General features: G+C 42.3%; 1 protein-coding gene across 1 annotated transcript in view; it reads left to right on the top strand.

Moving 5' to 3' along the window:
- The window catches only part of LOC130360467 (vomeronasal type-2 receptor 26-like), a 45,803-nt gene extending 29,036 nt beyond the window's left edge, over positions 1 to 16,767 (top strand). Inside the window, exons 4-6 of the mRNA XM_056562956.1 lie at positions 9,475 to 9,702; positions 13,098 to 13,221; positions 15,274 to 16,767. Coding sequence (XP_056418931.1) covers positions 9,475 to 9,702; positions 13,098 to 13,221; positions 15,274 to 16,136 — 1,215 coding nt within the window. The 3' untranslated portion in view covers positions 16,137 to 16,767. The remainder of the gene's footprint in view (positions 1 to 9,474; positions 9,703 to 13,097; positions 13,222 to 15,273) is intronic.
- The last annotated feature ends 595 nt before the right edge of the window (positions 16,768 to 17,362 follow it).

The raw sequence follows: 17,362 nt of genomic DNA, 5'->3' as shown, positions 1-17,362 counted from the left end.
TACAAAATGGGTGCCGCATGCAAGATTACGGGGGTCCCCAGTGGCGGGACTCCTTTGGATAGGGGATAAGATGTCTAAGCACCGGAGTACCCCTTTAAGGATCAGGTCAATTTTCACTGTAGGACCACGGCGTTTTTTGCACATCTGACCACTGTCACTTTAAGCATTAATAACTCTGGAATGCTTTTACCTATCATTCTGATTCTTAGATTGTTTTTTCGTGACATATTCTACTTTATGTTATTGGTAAAATTTTGTCGATACTTGCATCATTTCTTGGTGAAAAATTCCAAAATTTGATGAAAAAATTGAAAATGTTGCATCTTTCTAACTTTGAAGCTCTCTGCTTGTAAGGAAAATAGACATTCTAAATAAATTATATTTTGATTCACAAATACAATATGTCTACTTTATGTATGCATCATAAAGTTGAGATGTTTTTACTTTTGGACGACATCAGAGGCTTCAAAGTTCAGCAGCAATTTTCGAATTTTTCACCAAATTTTCAAAATCGGAATTTTTCATGGACCAGTTCAGTTTTGAAGTGGATTTGAAGGGCCTTCATATTAGAAATACCCCACAAATGACCCCATTATAAAAACTGCACCCCTAAAAGTATTCAAAATGACATTCAGAAAAGTGTGCTAACCCTTTAGGTGTTTCACAGGAATAGCAGCAAAGTGAAGGAGAAAATTCAAAATCTTCATTTTTTACACTGGCATGTTCTTGTAGACCCAGTTTTTGAATTTTTACAAGAGGTAAAAGGAGACAAATCCTCTCAAAATTTGTAACCCAATTTCTTTAGAGTAAGGAAATATCTCATATGTGTATGTCAAGTGTTCGGCGGGACAGTAGAGGGCACAGAAGGGAGGGAGCGACAAAGGGATTTTGGAGACTGAGTTTTTCTGAAATGTTTTTTGTGGGGCATATCACATTTAGGAAGCCCCTATGGTGCAAGAACAGCAAAAAAAAAAAAAAAAAACGCATGGCATACTATTTTGGAAACTACACCCCTCAAGGAATGTAACATGGGGTACAGGGAGCCTTAACACCCCACAGGTATTTCACGACTTTTTGTTAAATTCGGATGTGTAAATAAAAAAAATAAAAACTTTTCACTAAAATGCTGGTTTTTCACCAAATTTTACATTTTTACAAGGGGTAATAGGAGAAAATTACCCCCAAAATTTGTAACACCATTTCTTCTGAGGATGGAAATACCCCATGTGTGGATGTAAAGTGCTCTGCTGGCGAAATACAATGCTCAGAATAGAAGGAGCGCCATTAAGCTTTTGAAAAGAGAATTTGTTTGGAATGGAAGTCAGGGGCCATGTGCGTTTACAAAGCCCCCCGTGGTGCCAGAACAGTGGACCCCCCCACATGTGACCCCATTTTGGAAACTACACCCCTCACAGAATTTAATAAGGGCTGCAGTGAGCATTTACACCCCACTGGCATTTGACAGATCTTTGGAACAGTGGGCTGAGCAAATGAAAAATTAAAATTTTCATTTTCACAGACCAATGTTCCAAAAATCTGTCAAACCCCTGTGTGGAGTAAATGCTCACTTACCCCAATTACATTACATGAGGGGGTGTAGTTTCCAAAAGGGGGTCACATGTGCCCCCCCCCCCCCCACTGTTCTGGTACCATAGGGGCTTTGTAAACACCTGTGGCCTTCAATTCCAGACAAATTTTCTCTTCAAAATCCCAATGGCACTCCTTCTCTTCTGAGCATTGTAGTTCGACCGCAGAGCACTTTACATCCACATATGGGGTATGTTCTTACTCAGAAGAAATGGGGCTACAAATTTTGGGGGGCTTTTTTCCTATTTTCCCTTGCGAAAATGAAAAATTTAGGGTAACACCAGCATTTTAGTGAATTTTTTTTTCATTTTCCCATCCAACTTTAATGAAAATTCTTCAAACACCTGTGGGGTGTTCAGGCTCACTATACCCCTTGTTACATTCCATGAGGGGTGTCATTTCCAAAATGGGGTCACATGTGGTATTTATTTTTTTGCGTTTATGTCAGAACCGCTGTAAAAATCAGCCACCCCTGTGCAAGTCACCAATTTAGGCCTCAAATGTACATAGTGTGCTCTCACTCCTGAGCCTTGTTGTGTGCCTGCAGAGCATTTTACGCCCACATATGGGGTATTTCCGTACTCAGGAGAAATTTTGTTACAAATTTTGGGGGTCTTTTTTTTCCTTTTACCTCTTGTGAAAATAAAAAGTAAAGGACAACACCAGAATGTTAGTGTAACATTTTTTTTTTTTTTACACTAACAGGCTGGTGTAGACCCCAACTTTTTTTATTCATAAGGGGTAAAAGGAGAAAAAGCCCCCCAAAATTTATACTGTAATTTCTCGCGAGTACGGAAACACCTCATATGTAGCCCTAAACTGTTTCCTTGAAATACGACAGGGCTCCGAAGTGAGAGAGCGCCATGCGCATTTGAGGACTAAATTAGGGATTGCATAGGGGTGGACATAGGGGTATTCTATGCCAGCGAATCCCAAATAGGGTGCCTCCAGCTGTTGCTAAACTCCCAGCATGCCTGGACAGTCAGTGGCTGTCCGGAAATGCTGTGAGTTGTTGTTTTGCAACAGCTGGAGGCTCTGTTTTGGAAACACTGACGTACAATATGTTTTTAATTTTTATTGGGGGGGGGGGGGGGCAGTGTAAGGGGGTGTATATGTAGTTTTTTACCCTTTATTATGTGTTAGTGTAGTGTAGTGTTTTTAGGGTACATTCACACTGGCGGCGGTTTACAGTGAGCTTACACTCACTCACTTGTACATTCACATGGGGGGGTGGCAAACTAGTGTTGCTCACGAATATTCGCAATACGAATTTTATTCGCGAATATCGCATATAGCGAATATATATCGAATATAGCGCTATATATTCGTAATTACGAATATTCATTTTTTTTTTTTCACAGTACACATCACAGTGATCACCCCTCTCTGCTTCCACCTTGTGTGGTGTAAAGAAGGCTCTAATACTACTGTGTGAGACTGGTGTGCTAATTTTTCGCATATGCGAATTTTTGCTTATGCTAATTTTGTATATGCTAATTTTCGCATATGTTATTTTCGTATACGTGAATTTTCGCATATGCGAAAATAAAACGAGAATATTACAAATATTCGAATATTCGCGAATATATGATGAATATTCGTCCATATATTCGCGAATATTCGCGAATTCGAATATGGCCTATGCCGCTCAACACTATGGCAAACCTCCAGCTGTTTCAAAACTACAACTCCCAGCATGTACTGACAGACCGTGCATGCTGGAAGTTGTACTTTTGCAACAGCTGGAGGCACACTGGTTGGAAAACCTTCAGTTAGGTTCTGTTACCGAACTCAGTATTTACCAACCAGTGTGCCTCCAGCTGTTGCAAAACTACAACTCCCAGCATGTACTGATCGCCAGAGGGCATGCTGGGAGATGTAGTTATGCAACAGCTGGAGGTACACAACTACAACTCCCAGCATGCCGAGACAGCTGTTTGCTGTTTGGGCATGCTAGGAGTTGCAGTTTTGCAACATCTGGAGAGCCACAGTTAGAGATCACTGCCAGTGATCTCCAAACTGTGGCCCTCCAGCTGTTGCAAAACTACAAATCGCTGCATGCCCAAACAGCTGTCTGGGCATGCTGGGAGTTGTAGTTTTGCAACATCTGGAGGGTTATAGTCTAAAGACCACTGTATAGTGGTCTCAAACTGTACCCTCCAGATGTTGCTAGACAACTTACCGGCTTCCGTTGGATCCAGGGAGCCAGCCGCAAGACATCGCCGGACTCTGATCTCCTCCACCGATCGCCAGCCTCACCCGCAGGGTAAATGGATGTCGGCGCCGGTCTTCTGTCGTTTCCCCATTCTGCCCCGCCTATTGTGGGTGGGCAGGACAGGAAAACCAAAAGTAAAGCCCCCCGCCCCCGATCTGCTATTGGTGGTCGCGTCTAGACCACCAATAGCAGGGATAGGAGGGGTGGCACCCCTACCACCTCACTTCTTTCCCTTCAGGGGGATTGTGGGTGTCTTGGACAACCGCGATCCCCCTTATATTTCCCGGGTCACCGGGTCACCATAGACCCGTATGACCCGGAATAGCCGCAAATCGCAAGTGTGAATTCACTTGCGATTTGCGGTGATCGCCGACATGGGGGGGTCTGATGACCCCCAGGGCATTTGCGTGGGTTGCCTGCTGATAGATATCAGCAGTCACCCCTGTCCGGTCCCTGCCCGGCGTCTGGCAGGGACCGAAATTCCCACGGGCGTACAGGTACGCCCTTGGTCCTTAAGTACCAGGGAGCAAAGGCGTACCTGTACACCCTTGGTCCTTAAGGGGTTAAAACTCAATTTATTTAGTATTCCTTAAAAGCCAACACCCTTTGTGTGATATGAAGTCCATTTATAACAGCCAGTCCTTAGCTAGTGCAACTGGTCCATCAATGGAATTTCAGACCATTTTTGATGGCATCGGGCGTCTCTGTTCAATACGCTCCTGATGCTCTACTAGATAAAGTGCATACAGTCCCTCTTTGTCACAGTGTATATATTGTTTCAGTATGCGCGTAGATATAAGTGCTGTCTTGCTAATGGGCAAAAAATGCAGTTTGGTCTTTTTTGTGCAAAAATTGCTATAGTCCACAGTGGAATGCACAAGGTGATGTAAAACAGTGCAGAACATTCAATTCCTTTTTGTCACAGTATATATGCTAATGCTGATATTGTTCATGCATATGTACAGTCACTGTCTGAGAGTGTGCGAGTTTCTGCTGGTGGTAAAGTTACTGTTGTCCATAAAGTGCTTCAGAGGTGGTATTTATACAGACTTAGATACCACATACGCAGAAAGCAGCTAAAATATTGCACATATAGTCCCGCACATGTATTGCACAGGCTACTAAATCAATATTGCAAGTCCCAAATTGCACATATATTGTTATCTTGAAACAGCAAGTCAGCAGTATTAGTTATGCTGTGACATACAGTGGGGGTCAAAAGTTTTGGCACCCCAGGTAAAAATTTGTATTAATGTGCATAAAGAAGCCAAGGAAAGATGGAAAAATCTCCAAAAGGCATCAAATTACAGATTAGACATTCTTATAATATGTCAACAAAAGTTAGATTTTATTTCCATCATTTACACTTTCAAAATAACAGAAAACAAAAAAATGGCGTCTGCAAAAGTTTGGGCACCCTGCAGAATTTATAGCATGCACTGCCCCCTTTGCAAAGCTGAGACCTGCCAGTGTCATGGATTGTTCTCAATCATCATCTGGGAAGACCAGGTGATGTTAATCTCAAAGGTGTTAAATGCCCAGACTCATCTAACCTTGCCCCAACAATCAGCACCATGGGTTCTTCTAAGCAGTTGTCTAGAAATCTGAAACTAAAAATAGTTGACGCTCACAAAGCTGGAGAAGGCTATAAGAAGATAGCAAAACATTTTCAGATGTCAATATCCTCTGTTCGGAATGTAATTAAGAAATGGCAGGCATCAGGAACAGTGGAAGTTAAAGCAAGATCTGGAAGACCAAGAAAAATATCAGACAGGAAAGCTCGCCTGATTGTGAGAAAAACAATTCAAAACCCACGTTTGACTGCACAATTCCTCCAGAAACATCTGGCAGACACTGGAGTTGTGGTACACTATTCCACTATAAAGAGATACTTGTACAAATATGGTCTTCATGGAAGAGTCATCAGAAGAAAACCTCTTCTACGTCCTGACCACAAAAATCAGCGTTTGAACTTTGCAAATGAACATATAGACAAGCCCGATGTTTTTTGGAAACAAGTTCTGTGGACCGATGAGGTTAAAATTGAACTTTTCGGTCGGAATGAGCAAAGGTACGTTTGGAGAAGAAGGGGAACAGAATTTAATGAAAAGAACCTCTGTCCAACTGTTAAGCATGGGGGTGGATCAATCATGCTTTGGGGTTGTATTGCAGCCAGTGGCACAGGGAACATCTCAGTAGAAGGAAAAATGGATTCAATAAAATTTCACCAAATTTTGGATGCTAACTTGATGCCATCTGCGAAAAAGCTGAAGTTAAAGAGAGGATGGCTTCTACAAATGGATAATGATCCTAAACACACCTCGAAATCTACGGGGGATTACATCAAGAGGCGTAAACTGAAGGTTCTGCCATGGCCTTCACAATCTCCTGACCTCAACATAATTGAAAATCTATGGATAGACCTTAAAAGAGCAGTGCGTGACAGACAGCCCTTCAATCTCAAAGAACTGGAAGACTTTTGTAAGGAAGAATGGGCAAAGATACCAAAGAAGAAGAATTGAAAGACTCTTGGCTGGCTACAAAAAGCGTTTACAAGCTGTGATACTTACCAAAGGGGGCAGTACAAGATATTAACTCTGCTGGGTGCCCAAACTTTTGCAGACACCATTTTTTGTTTTCTGTTATTTTGAAAGTGTAAATGATGGAAATAAAATGTAACTTTTGGTGACATATTATAAGAATGTCTAATCTGTAATTTGATGCCTTTTGGAGATTTTCCCATCTTTCCTTGGCTTCTTTATGCACATTAATACACATTATTACCTGGGGGGCCAAACTTTTGATCCCCACTGCATATTAATTCCATTTGGAGTTGCACTTAGCTTTTGATGTGTGGCCGAAACCTTGCGATTTGCATATTGTAGAGACTTGTTCACATGAGGCGCATGCCGATCCTTCATGCTCATGCTCATCATGTGAACAAGTCTCTACAATATGCAAATCACAAGGTTTCGGCCACATAGCAAAAGCTAAGTGCAACTCCAAAAGGAATTAATATGTGTCACAGCATAACTAATACTGCTGACTTGCTGTTTCAAGATAACAATATATGTGCAATTTGGGACTTACAATATTGATTTAGTAGCCTGTGCAATACATGTGTGGGACTATATGTGCAATATTTTAGCTGCTTTCTGCGTATGTGGTATCTACCGTATTTTTCGCCCTATAAGACGCACCCTATTTTAAAGGTGCAAAATCTAGAAAAAAAGACTCTGCACCCAACAGTGACCTTCAACCTGCGGGCCTCCAGATGTTGCAAAACTACAACTCCCAGCATGCCCGGACAGCCATCGTCATCATCTAGACCCCCCTTTAGTTTTGTACTCACCTCACCTCGGTGGGAAGGAAGGGTGAGCTGGTCCGGGCCATCTATGCTGCAGGGACCGTCCGGTGGGGAGGGTTAGTCGTTCCAGGCTGTCCATCTTCACCGGGAGGCCCTCTTCTCCGCTCTGGGCCGGCCCGGGCCTAGTGACGTTGCCTTGACGATGATGCACAGGGATGTTCATGCGCAGGGATGTCCCTGTGCGTCGTCGTGAAGGCAATGTTACTAGTCCGGGGCCGGCCCAGAGCGGAGAAGAGGGGCCTCCCGGTGAAGATGGACAGCCCAGAACGGCTTACCCTCCCCACCGGACGGTCCCTGCAGCATAGATGGCCCGGACCAGCTCACTCTTCCTTCCCACCGAGGGGAGGTGAGTAGAAAACTAAAGGGGGGTCTGGATGATGACGAAGGCCGTAGTGGTCTTCAACCTGTGGACCTCCAGATGTTTCAAAACTACAACTTCCAGCATGCCCGGACAGCCGATGGCTGTCCGGGCATGCTGGGAGTTGTAGTTTTGAAACATCTGGAGGTCCAGAGGTTGAAGACCACTGAGAAGGAATTGACAGGTGGAGAGTTCACTCGAGTATAAGCCGAGGGGGGCGTTTTCAGCATGAAAAATCATGCTGAAAAACTCGGCTTATACTCGAGTATATACGGTAGTTAGGTATTGAAAAGAAAGCCCCAGATTCACCGTAACATTGTATCCTATATAACATTGTGAGTCTGTAGCATTGCTCATCCTAAGCTTCCTGTTTCATGACCAGAATACAAACCTAAAATGAAGATTGACTAACATGCAGGCTTTGTAGAGAGAAAATGTAACATCCTGTACAATGGGTTAAATGGCAGGATAGGTTTGCAATGGGGAGTTGCTCCTACTCCGGATAGTTTCTAAAATGGACAGAGGTGTCATCAGAGAGCAGTGTAGTCAGACAGGAAATAAATTCAAAAAGAAAAGAACTTCCTGTGGAGCATTCAGAAGCTGAATGCTGGAAGTACTGGAAGGGTTAAGATTTTTAAATAGAAGTAATCTAAAAATTTGTTTCTTTCTGGCACCATTTGATTTAAAAAAAAAAAATGTTTCCACTAGAGTACCCCTTTAAATGACTGATGTGATTGCAAAGAATAATTGATGATGCAAAAAACAAGCCCTTATATGGGTCTGTAGGTGCAAAATTTAAAGCATTATGATTTTTAGAAGGGGAGAAGGAAAAAACAAAAGTGCAAAAATAGAAAATTGGCAAAATGGGCTTCGTCCTTAAGGGGTTAAAAAAATGGCAGAATTAAAAAATTGTGTCACATCCCAAAAGTAATTTGATCTACACCAATTAGTAATATTAATATTAAAAGCAAAAGATCATGGCGCAAAACAATTAGCCGTCTCCATAAATGAAAATGAAAAAAGAAAAGTTTTATATAATGATTCATTATGTTTTAATTTTTTAAAGTAGATTTTTTTTAAAGTAGTAAAACTTTTTTTTTTTTTATTATACAAATTGGGTATCTATAACCGTACTGATGTGCAGAATTAACATAATATTTCGGTTTTAGCCCAAAGTGTAAGGCATAAAAACTTAAAGGGGTACTCGCACCCAGACATCTTATCCCCTATCCAAAGAATAGGGGATAAGATGTCTAATCATGGGGGGTCCCGCCGGTAAGAACCCCCATGATCTCCCTGCTGCAGCCGGCATTCGTTTAGAGCATTGGGTGGAGCGCTGGAGGCTCGTGACATCATGCCATGCCCCCTCAATGCATGTCTATGGGAGGGGGGTGACCGTGACATCACGAGCCTCCACCCTGCATCGCCCGTTATCTGGCATGGAGCGAAGTTCACTCTGTGCATTTGAAGTCTGGGGTGCTGTAGCCAAAATCGTGGGGGTCCAAAGCGGCGGGACCCCTGCGATCAGACATCTAAGATATCTAGGGGCAGAATACCCCTTTAGTCTTTCAAGTTGAAGTATTGGGTTCTTCTTTTTCCCCCTTTTTTCTTTTTTTGTTTGGGTATTTGCGGTACATTTTATGATGAAAAAGTAGAAATAGCCCCCAAAAAGAAGCCTGTATGTGGCTTTGTAGACGTAAAAATAGGCGAAGAGTTAAAAACCTGCAAGAATTTTCTGTCGCGGGGGGTTGAGGTAGACCGGGAGCTGTGGCCGTGTTCCCCTGGGGCAGATATGTAGCTGGTGCAGCCCTATAAGAGACTCATGATTTTGCAGGGCATCATGTATTATAAAAAGTTGTACAAAAAGTTGTAAAAATGTTGTGTAAACACATAATAAACTTCTGTTATGAATTTTTGGACTTTCTTCTCTTTCTGTATCTTCACCAGCTGAACTACTTCCTGCAAAGTGTAAATTTTATCACTTCTTCTGGAGACACGATCTACTTTAAACCTAACAAAATGATTCCGACACGTTTTGATCTCCTGAAATACAACTACACATCTAGAATGAAAGTGTTAAAGGTGAAGGTTGGAAGTTACGATGAAACATCTACTGCAGGATTTCCATTCAACAGCCTCGAAAAGTCTGAGGTGTGGGGCCCATATTTCCAACAGGTACAAGTATAAGAGGCAGGCCAGTATGGACAATACTACAATGTATATTACTAATAGTTTTATACCCGGCGTTGCCCGGTTTTTCCTTCCTCATGCTTGTTGGGGAGGAAAATAAACAAAGGAGGAAACTTTTGACTTTATATCCCGTCCTCATACCGTATATACTCGAGTATAAGCAATTTATACAATTTTTCGTGCTGAAAACACCCCTCTCGGCTTATACTCGAGTGAACTCTCTGCCCTCAGTGGTCTTCCAACTGCGGACCTCCAGATGTTCCAAAACTACAACTCCCAGCATGCCCGGACAGCCATCGGCTGTCCGGGCATGCTGGGAGTTGTAGTTTTGAAACATCTGGAGGTCCTCAGGTTGAAGACCACTGCGGCCTTCGACATCATCCAGACCCCCCCCCCCTCACCCCCTTTAGTTTTGTGCTCACCTCTGCTTGACGGGACGTTAGGGTGAGCTGGTCCGGGCTATCTCTGCTGCAGGGACCGTCCGGTGGGGAGGGATAATCGTTCCAGGCTGTCCATCTTCACCGGGGGGGGCCTCTTCTCCGCGCTTCTGGCCCGGCCCCGGAATAGTCACGTTGCCTTGACGACGACGCACAGGGACGTTCATGAGCAACGTCCCTGTGCGGCGTCGTCAAGGCAACGTCTCTATTCCGGGCCCGAAGCGCAGAGAAGATACCCCCCCCCCCCCCCGGTGAAGATGGACAGCCCGGAATGACTAACCATCCCCACCGGACGGTCCCTGCAGCACAGATGGTCTGGACCAGCGCACCCTAACGTCCCGCATAGCGAAGGTGAGTACAAAACTAAAGGGGGGGAGGGGGGGAGGTCTGGATGATGTCGAAGGCTGCAGTGGTCTTCAACCTGCGGACCTCCAGATTTTTCAAAACTACAGCCGATGGCTGTCCGGTCATGCTGGGATTTGTAGTTTTGGAACATCTGGAGGTCCGCAGGTTGAAGACCACTGTTAAAGCAGACATTGACAAGCGGTGATGATGAAGGGGGGGGGGGTGAAGATAGGTGGTGATGATGAAGGGGGGATGATGACAGGTGGTGATGATGAAGGGGGGATGATGACAGGGTGATGATGACGGGGGTGTTAATGACGGAGGTCTGGATGATGACAGGTGGTGATGATGAAGGGGGGATGATGACAGGTGGTGATGATGAAGGGGGGATGATGACAGGGTGATGATGATGAGGGTGTTAATGATGGGGGTCTGGATGATGACAGGGGGGGATGATGTATTTCCCACCCTAGTCTTATAGTCGAGTCAATAACTTTTCCTGGGTTTTTGGGGTGAAATTATGGGCCTCGGCTTATATTCGGGTCGGCTTATACTCGAGTATATACGGTATATTGTTGTCATATCCCAACCTCCTATCCCGACCTCCTCCAATCAAAAAATCCAAAACATTTCCTTATTACACAGTGTTTTGAAGTTACGACTATGTGCCTTCTCTAAAGGGGTTACTTTTATTGGGGAATTTATATTATGGTGAATGGCAAAGTGACGTGAAACACTGTGTAGCTGGTATACATTATTTATATTGGATGTATGTTTGTTAATTCTTTGTCTCAAACAATTGATGGTTCTCCCCACATAACTCATAACATAACAGCCCCCATGGACAATCATATATATTATATAATGGCTACCACAATTAGGATATTCTTTAATAAAGAAAGGGCTATCTTCCCCAGGGATATTAATCTGCGTCCTCTTGTGATGAATATGTTCGCAACATTTACATCTATTATTACCACCCTTATGCCCAGCTTTTATCTCACAGATACCAGATTGATTACTTTGAATATTAGGTTTAGTGCGTTGTTTTTGAGGTATCGAGGGGGCTATAATATTTTTCAAGGTTTTTGCTTTCCTGAAAATGCATTTCGGTCGTTTTGGACCACTTTTCCCAAGATGGGGTCCCATGTCATCGAATTCCAATAGGTGTTTAGAATTCTCTTGATGTTGGCATGTGAGGTATGATATCTATTTAAACAAAGCTGAATCAAATTCCTCATTTTTACCATCCCCTTACTTGGTTTGATATTATTCAAACATTCACTTTGCTCCAATGTATCCACTTTCTGGCGTGTTCCTTGTAACCCTTTTGTTTAAAACGATCCTCTAAGATCCCCAACTGTTGTTGACATTCTTGTGTAGAGGAACAGTTCCTTCGTATCCTTTTCATCTGACCGAATGGAATGTTCCTCTTCCACTGTTTCAAATAGCAACTATCGAAGTCAAGGTAGCTGTTTGAATCTACCTCCTTGAAAAAGGTGGCAGTGTGCAAACAGCCTCCCTGCCTATAAATATTTAGGTCCAAGATTCTATTTTTTGAGATCTTATGTTTGATGTAAAAGAAAAGCCCCAATCATTACAATTAACTCTATTAACGATTCTTCATCTCCCCTCCAAATAAAGATGATATCATCTATGAACCTTTTATAGAAAATTAGACGTGGATCCTCTGTATCCCTTTCAAAGGCTCCTACGTACAGGTTTGCATAACATGGGGCAAATTTCGTCCCCATTGCTGTACCGCAAACCTGTACATAGTACTCCCTATTATATACAAAGTAGTTATGTTCTTGGATATATTTAATAGCCTCAAAGATAAAGTTCTTCTGCTGAGTGGGCATTAGAGGATCCCACTGCCTCAACCGCTTTATCATGTGGGATGTTACTGTATAATGAAGCAACATCTAGTGTTGCCCATATCTACCCCTCTTCCCATATACCATCTTTTAATAGGGCCAATAGATGCCCTGTATCTCTAAGATAAGCTGGTAAAGAGACTACACATTTCTAAAGTTGGTGGTCTATATATTCTGATAAATATCCTGTAACTGAGTCCATACTGGCGACTTTAGGGTGGCCCAGGTGTTTTTTTGTTTTTTGGTCTTTATGTATCTTTTATGTATCTTGGGCAAAAAATTAGAAGTAGGGTACATTTGGATTGGGGTGAAATATATAATTTTTTCCCTTTTTGAAAAACAAGGTGTGTGCTGTTTTATGGTTTATGCCTGATGAAGGAGGTTGTATAAAATTACCTCGGAAATGCATTGCACTGAAATAAAACTGTGAACTAAGAAGTCTCGCTTGGAATCTCTTTTGGTAAAGAAAGATCCACATGGAATAGTGATATACTTACCTGGAGGGGGAAGTGTCTAATGGTTTACATCCCCCCAAGTGAAGTAAGTGGCAGACTATATATATCCCCTGTATACGGATATATCTGGATGTTGTCCACCCCTCTGATCGCTGGGTATTTTTGTTCTGTTTACTGTTTACATTAAATGGCAACTGAATTTGTATTCTGTCGTTGTGATACAATTTTCCCATTTAACTTTCTATTAACCTATTATCCTTTCCCAGGCGCCTCCATCACTGTGCAATGAAGCTTGTGAACCTGGTTACAGGATGGCAAAGAGAGAAGGGAATCCTCCATGTTGTTACGACTGTGTACAGTGCACCAAGGGAGAAATGTCCAATACAACAGGTGGGTGATACCGAACTGTATGTAAGCAACCACCCGATCCCCTGGAAGTCAATATGAACCTTATAGGGCGGATAACAAGATGGTGGTGAGAAGAAAAAAAAGAGGAAAATCTTAATACTCGTATAGATAACAATATTAATACTTCTTTTCAGCCCACTAGCTCACAATGATATTTTAAGATTTGCCCCTCCCCTCCTCCTTGCAGATAACCTGGGCTGATTTTATAAAACTCCATTCACTTACAATCTACATACTTCAATAATTTCAGCATAAGCCAGAGAGGGGAGAAATCAGGATCCCTTTGTATTAAGCCATACCCCACTAACATTATGCGACATCCCTTTGCCATAAGCCACACCCATTCAGTGAACACAGAGAAAAACTGGTTGCTTACCCAAAAATTATGTAACTCCTGGGAAGTTTATGCCAGGCAGAAGAAGTATCTTTCTTTCTCTTGCTCTCTACAGTAAGGAAACATGTGGTTATCAAAGATTGTTAAAGGGGGACTCTGATGTCAGTTAACAAAGATGCTATAGAGGCATATTGCATCCCTAACCTGTCCCAGTTCTGAAACCACCAAAACTCCATTTGTTTTGTGTAGGCTTGTCCATGTTTGACCCGAAGGGTTAAACTTCCCTGAATTTTGGCTTGTCCTGGTTGTTTGGCTATGCCCTAGCCATTCTGGGCTGTGAGCAGCTAACCAGGCTGAGCTTGCACCTGTGGGGAAGTATAGCTCACTCTGTAGTTGCCAGTGAAAAAACTTAGTTTGAGTAACCAGCATTGTTTGTTCTCTCATATCTAGATATTGATTTTGCTGACTCGGCTAGTCTGACCCCGATTTTTCTGTGTGTTTAGATTTACTTTTGTTAGTTTTGTGTGCCTCCAGCTGTTACCCGACTCTGTTTTGTATTTTATTGTTTTGACAATGCTGCCCCAGTACTTAGCAGGGAGGGTTTGTCATTGTAGTTGTCGATCGATCACTTAGGGCGGATAGGCAAGAGGTAGGGACAGTGGCTGTGGGTGAGTTAGGGCTTCACTGTTCCCCGCCCATACGTGATCTGTACGATGCCAGAAACACTACTTTATGGTTGAGCAGTTGCTCAGAATGCATTGTTTTTTCCAGTTCTTTATCATAACCCTGCCTTCCGGCCTTTTCCCCTCCCATAGCACTCTTACCAGTTTCCCACCAAGAGCTGCTATATTTATTGCCAGTCTGCTCCTCTGCCTGTGACATTGTTTAGCACAAGGCAGAATGCTGAAACCATACCTTATTCTTCCCTAAATGACCCAATGAAGATATATATGTATAACATTTTCTGATGCAAGGATATCCCTTTAATAATCGGGAAGGATTTGTTGAAAGTGAAACAATCTCCAAATAGCCGAAGAGTGAGTATATAGAGAGTTTTTCTGTATGGTTAAGAATTACCTCCCTTTACCTGCAATCACTAAATCCTAATAGAGTGTGAAAAGTGATAAGGAGTGGAAAGAAATGGGTACAGAACATAATGAATAGCAGCATGTCTCTGCTATAATAATAAAATAATGAAAATTATAAAAAAAAATATTTACATTTAGTAATTATGTGTTTAGTAAACTGAAAATATAATTTATATTGTTTAGTGAATAATGTAAAAAAATTGCTGAATTTTTCCCATAAATCCCCCTAAAAAATGAATCAAAGTTAATGAGTCATTTGAACGCAAAATTATATAAATGAAAAATATAGCTCAACAAGCTATAAATAAATACAGCTGTCTGAAAGGGGTGTTCTGTAAAAATGTTCTTTATTATGTTTTAATATATGGGGAAAAAAATAACCTAAAACCTCATAAAATAGAGCTAAATTGTAATTTATACCATGTGATAGTAGCATATTATCATGGCATCTAAAGGCTTTGTTATGCCCCTCGGCTGCCATGGCACCACATCCTCACCCGGTGGCATCTAATGGGTTGAACAAGGTCTTTACCTGACCTCATGGTTCTTTGTATTTACAGATGTGTCCGGTTTTTGACTCTTCTTATAGTGATCACAATATTTCATCCACAGACTCCCGGAGCTGCTGGAAATGTTCCAGGTTTGAAAACTCAAATAGTGACAGGACCGGCTGTGCCCCCAAAGATGTCGATTTCCTTTCCTATGGAGAAACTTTAGGAGGAACTTTGACAATTGTCTCTTTATTATTTTCAATTGTTACAAGTGTCATCCTTGGAATATTTTGGAAGTATCGAGAGACTCCAATAGTAAAAGCCAACAATCGGAAGCTCAGCTACGTTCTCCTCATCTCCATCACCCTCTGCTTCATGTGCACGCTGCTGTTCATTGGTCGGCCATCACCAATACGATGTCTTCTCAGACAAGCTGCATTTGGAGTTGTCTTCACTGTCTCTGTTTCTTCTGTATTGGCTAAAACTCTGACAGTCATCATGGCCTTCAAGGCGACCCGACCAGGGAGCAGGATGAAGAGACTCTTAGGAATGAGGTTACCTGACACATTAGTTGTCCTGTGCTCTATGGGGGAAGTGCTGCTGTCAGTCATCTGGATCATGCTCTATCCACCATATCTAGATGCTGACACAGAGACGGACACTATTCTCTTGTTGTGTAATGAAAGGTCATCCGCTTTCTTCTTCTTGGAAATTGGCTACATCGGGATGTTGGCTCTGATTTGTCTGGGGGCCGCATTTCTGGCCAAGGATTTCCCAGACCGCTTTAATGAAGCCAAGAACATCTCCTTCAGTATCCTGGTATTCAGCAGTGTATGGGTGACATTTGTCCCCACGTATCTCAGTGTAAAGGGGAAGAACATGGTGGCGGTGGAGGTCTTTGCCATCTTGACCTCCAGTGCAGGACTATTGAGTTTTATTTTTCTCCCAAAGTGTTATGTCATCTTTATTAACCAATACTGTTAATAAAAACATAATCTATCCATCTATCTATCTAACTAAAAATTTCTGTACTGTACTCAAGTCAAACTCTCAAAAACCTTTTGTAATGCACGACCTCACTGCTTGGGACTCTCCAGGTCTACCTGATCTTTACTTAACATTTTTGGTCATGTAAAAATTAATTTTTGAGCGAATATTGACTTGCTTAGTCCAAAAATATCCAAGGTCCAAGGTACCATGCCCAAATACCCCAGAATTAATACTTCATTTACAAAGATCAATATACGTTCTAGTTATACATGAAACACTAGTAACATTTCTGCAAATTTTAACGCAAATGATAAATTCCCCCCTAAGAGTTCTTATTTCCTCTCCTTTATTCTACTGTATATAAATGGTCTCAGAACTGTGGACCCCCAAATCTTGCAAAACTACAACTCCCAGACATTGGCTGTCTGGACATGCTGGTAGTTTTGCAACAGCTGGAGGTCCACAGTTTGGAGAATGCCGTTGTATATCAAACCCAACGTTCTAAATAAATCCCCTATGGTCTTCTTTATGGTCTTCTTACTGTCTCATATATGGATTTTTCTTGTTATAAGACACAAGACTGTACTCGCTATTATACATTTAATACGGTCCCTGCGTGGATCTGCTTTTCTATTGTACACAGTTTTCTTTACAGAAGAGCTCAATAAAATTTTAAAACAAAATGACAAGTAAATATTTATTGCTTCTAAATTCATAGGTTAACCTTTTAGATAAGATCCTATACAGCCTATAAAGAATATCATGGGAAGAGATTAGTGGTCGCTTCTCTGCACCATCATCCCTGTGGAGGTTCTTATCATTCTGTCTTCAAAACAAGAGATGGATGACTATGACAATACATCACATTCTTTTTTTTAAATAGACCTCTACTCACCTGCGGTGCCTCCTGCTTCGTTGCTTCCTGGTTTGGTCCCCGGTTTGATCTCTTTCCTGCTTCTGGGGCCCAGATCAGCGGTATCCCACATCAGCCAGTGATTGGCTAGGCAGTAATGTGACATATTGACCTCAGAAGCAGGAAAAGGATCGCACCGCGGACCGGATCAGCAAAACTAGAGGCACCATTGTAACTAGCGACTCGCTGAGCTGTACTGTGATGTATTGGGCCCCAGAAGTAGGAAAGGGATCACATCAGAGAGTGAAGGAGCGATACCAGAGGTGCCATGGGAACCACAGGAGGTGAGTCGAGGGAGGTGACTTAT

Source organism: Hyla sarda, chromosome 3 (genome assembly GCF_029499605.1).
Source record: "Hyla sarda isolate aHylSar1 chromosome 3, aHylSar1.hap1, whole genome shotgun sequence".
Lineage (NCBI taxonomy): Eukaryota > Metazoa > Chordata > Amphibia > Anura > Hylidae > Hyla > Hyla sarda.
The sequence above is the reverse complement of the archived record's forward strand: the minus strand, read 5'-3'. Positions and strand labels throughout refer to the sequence as shown.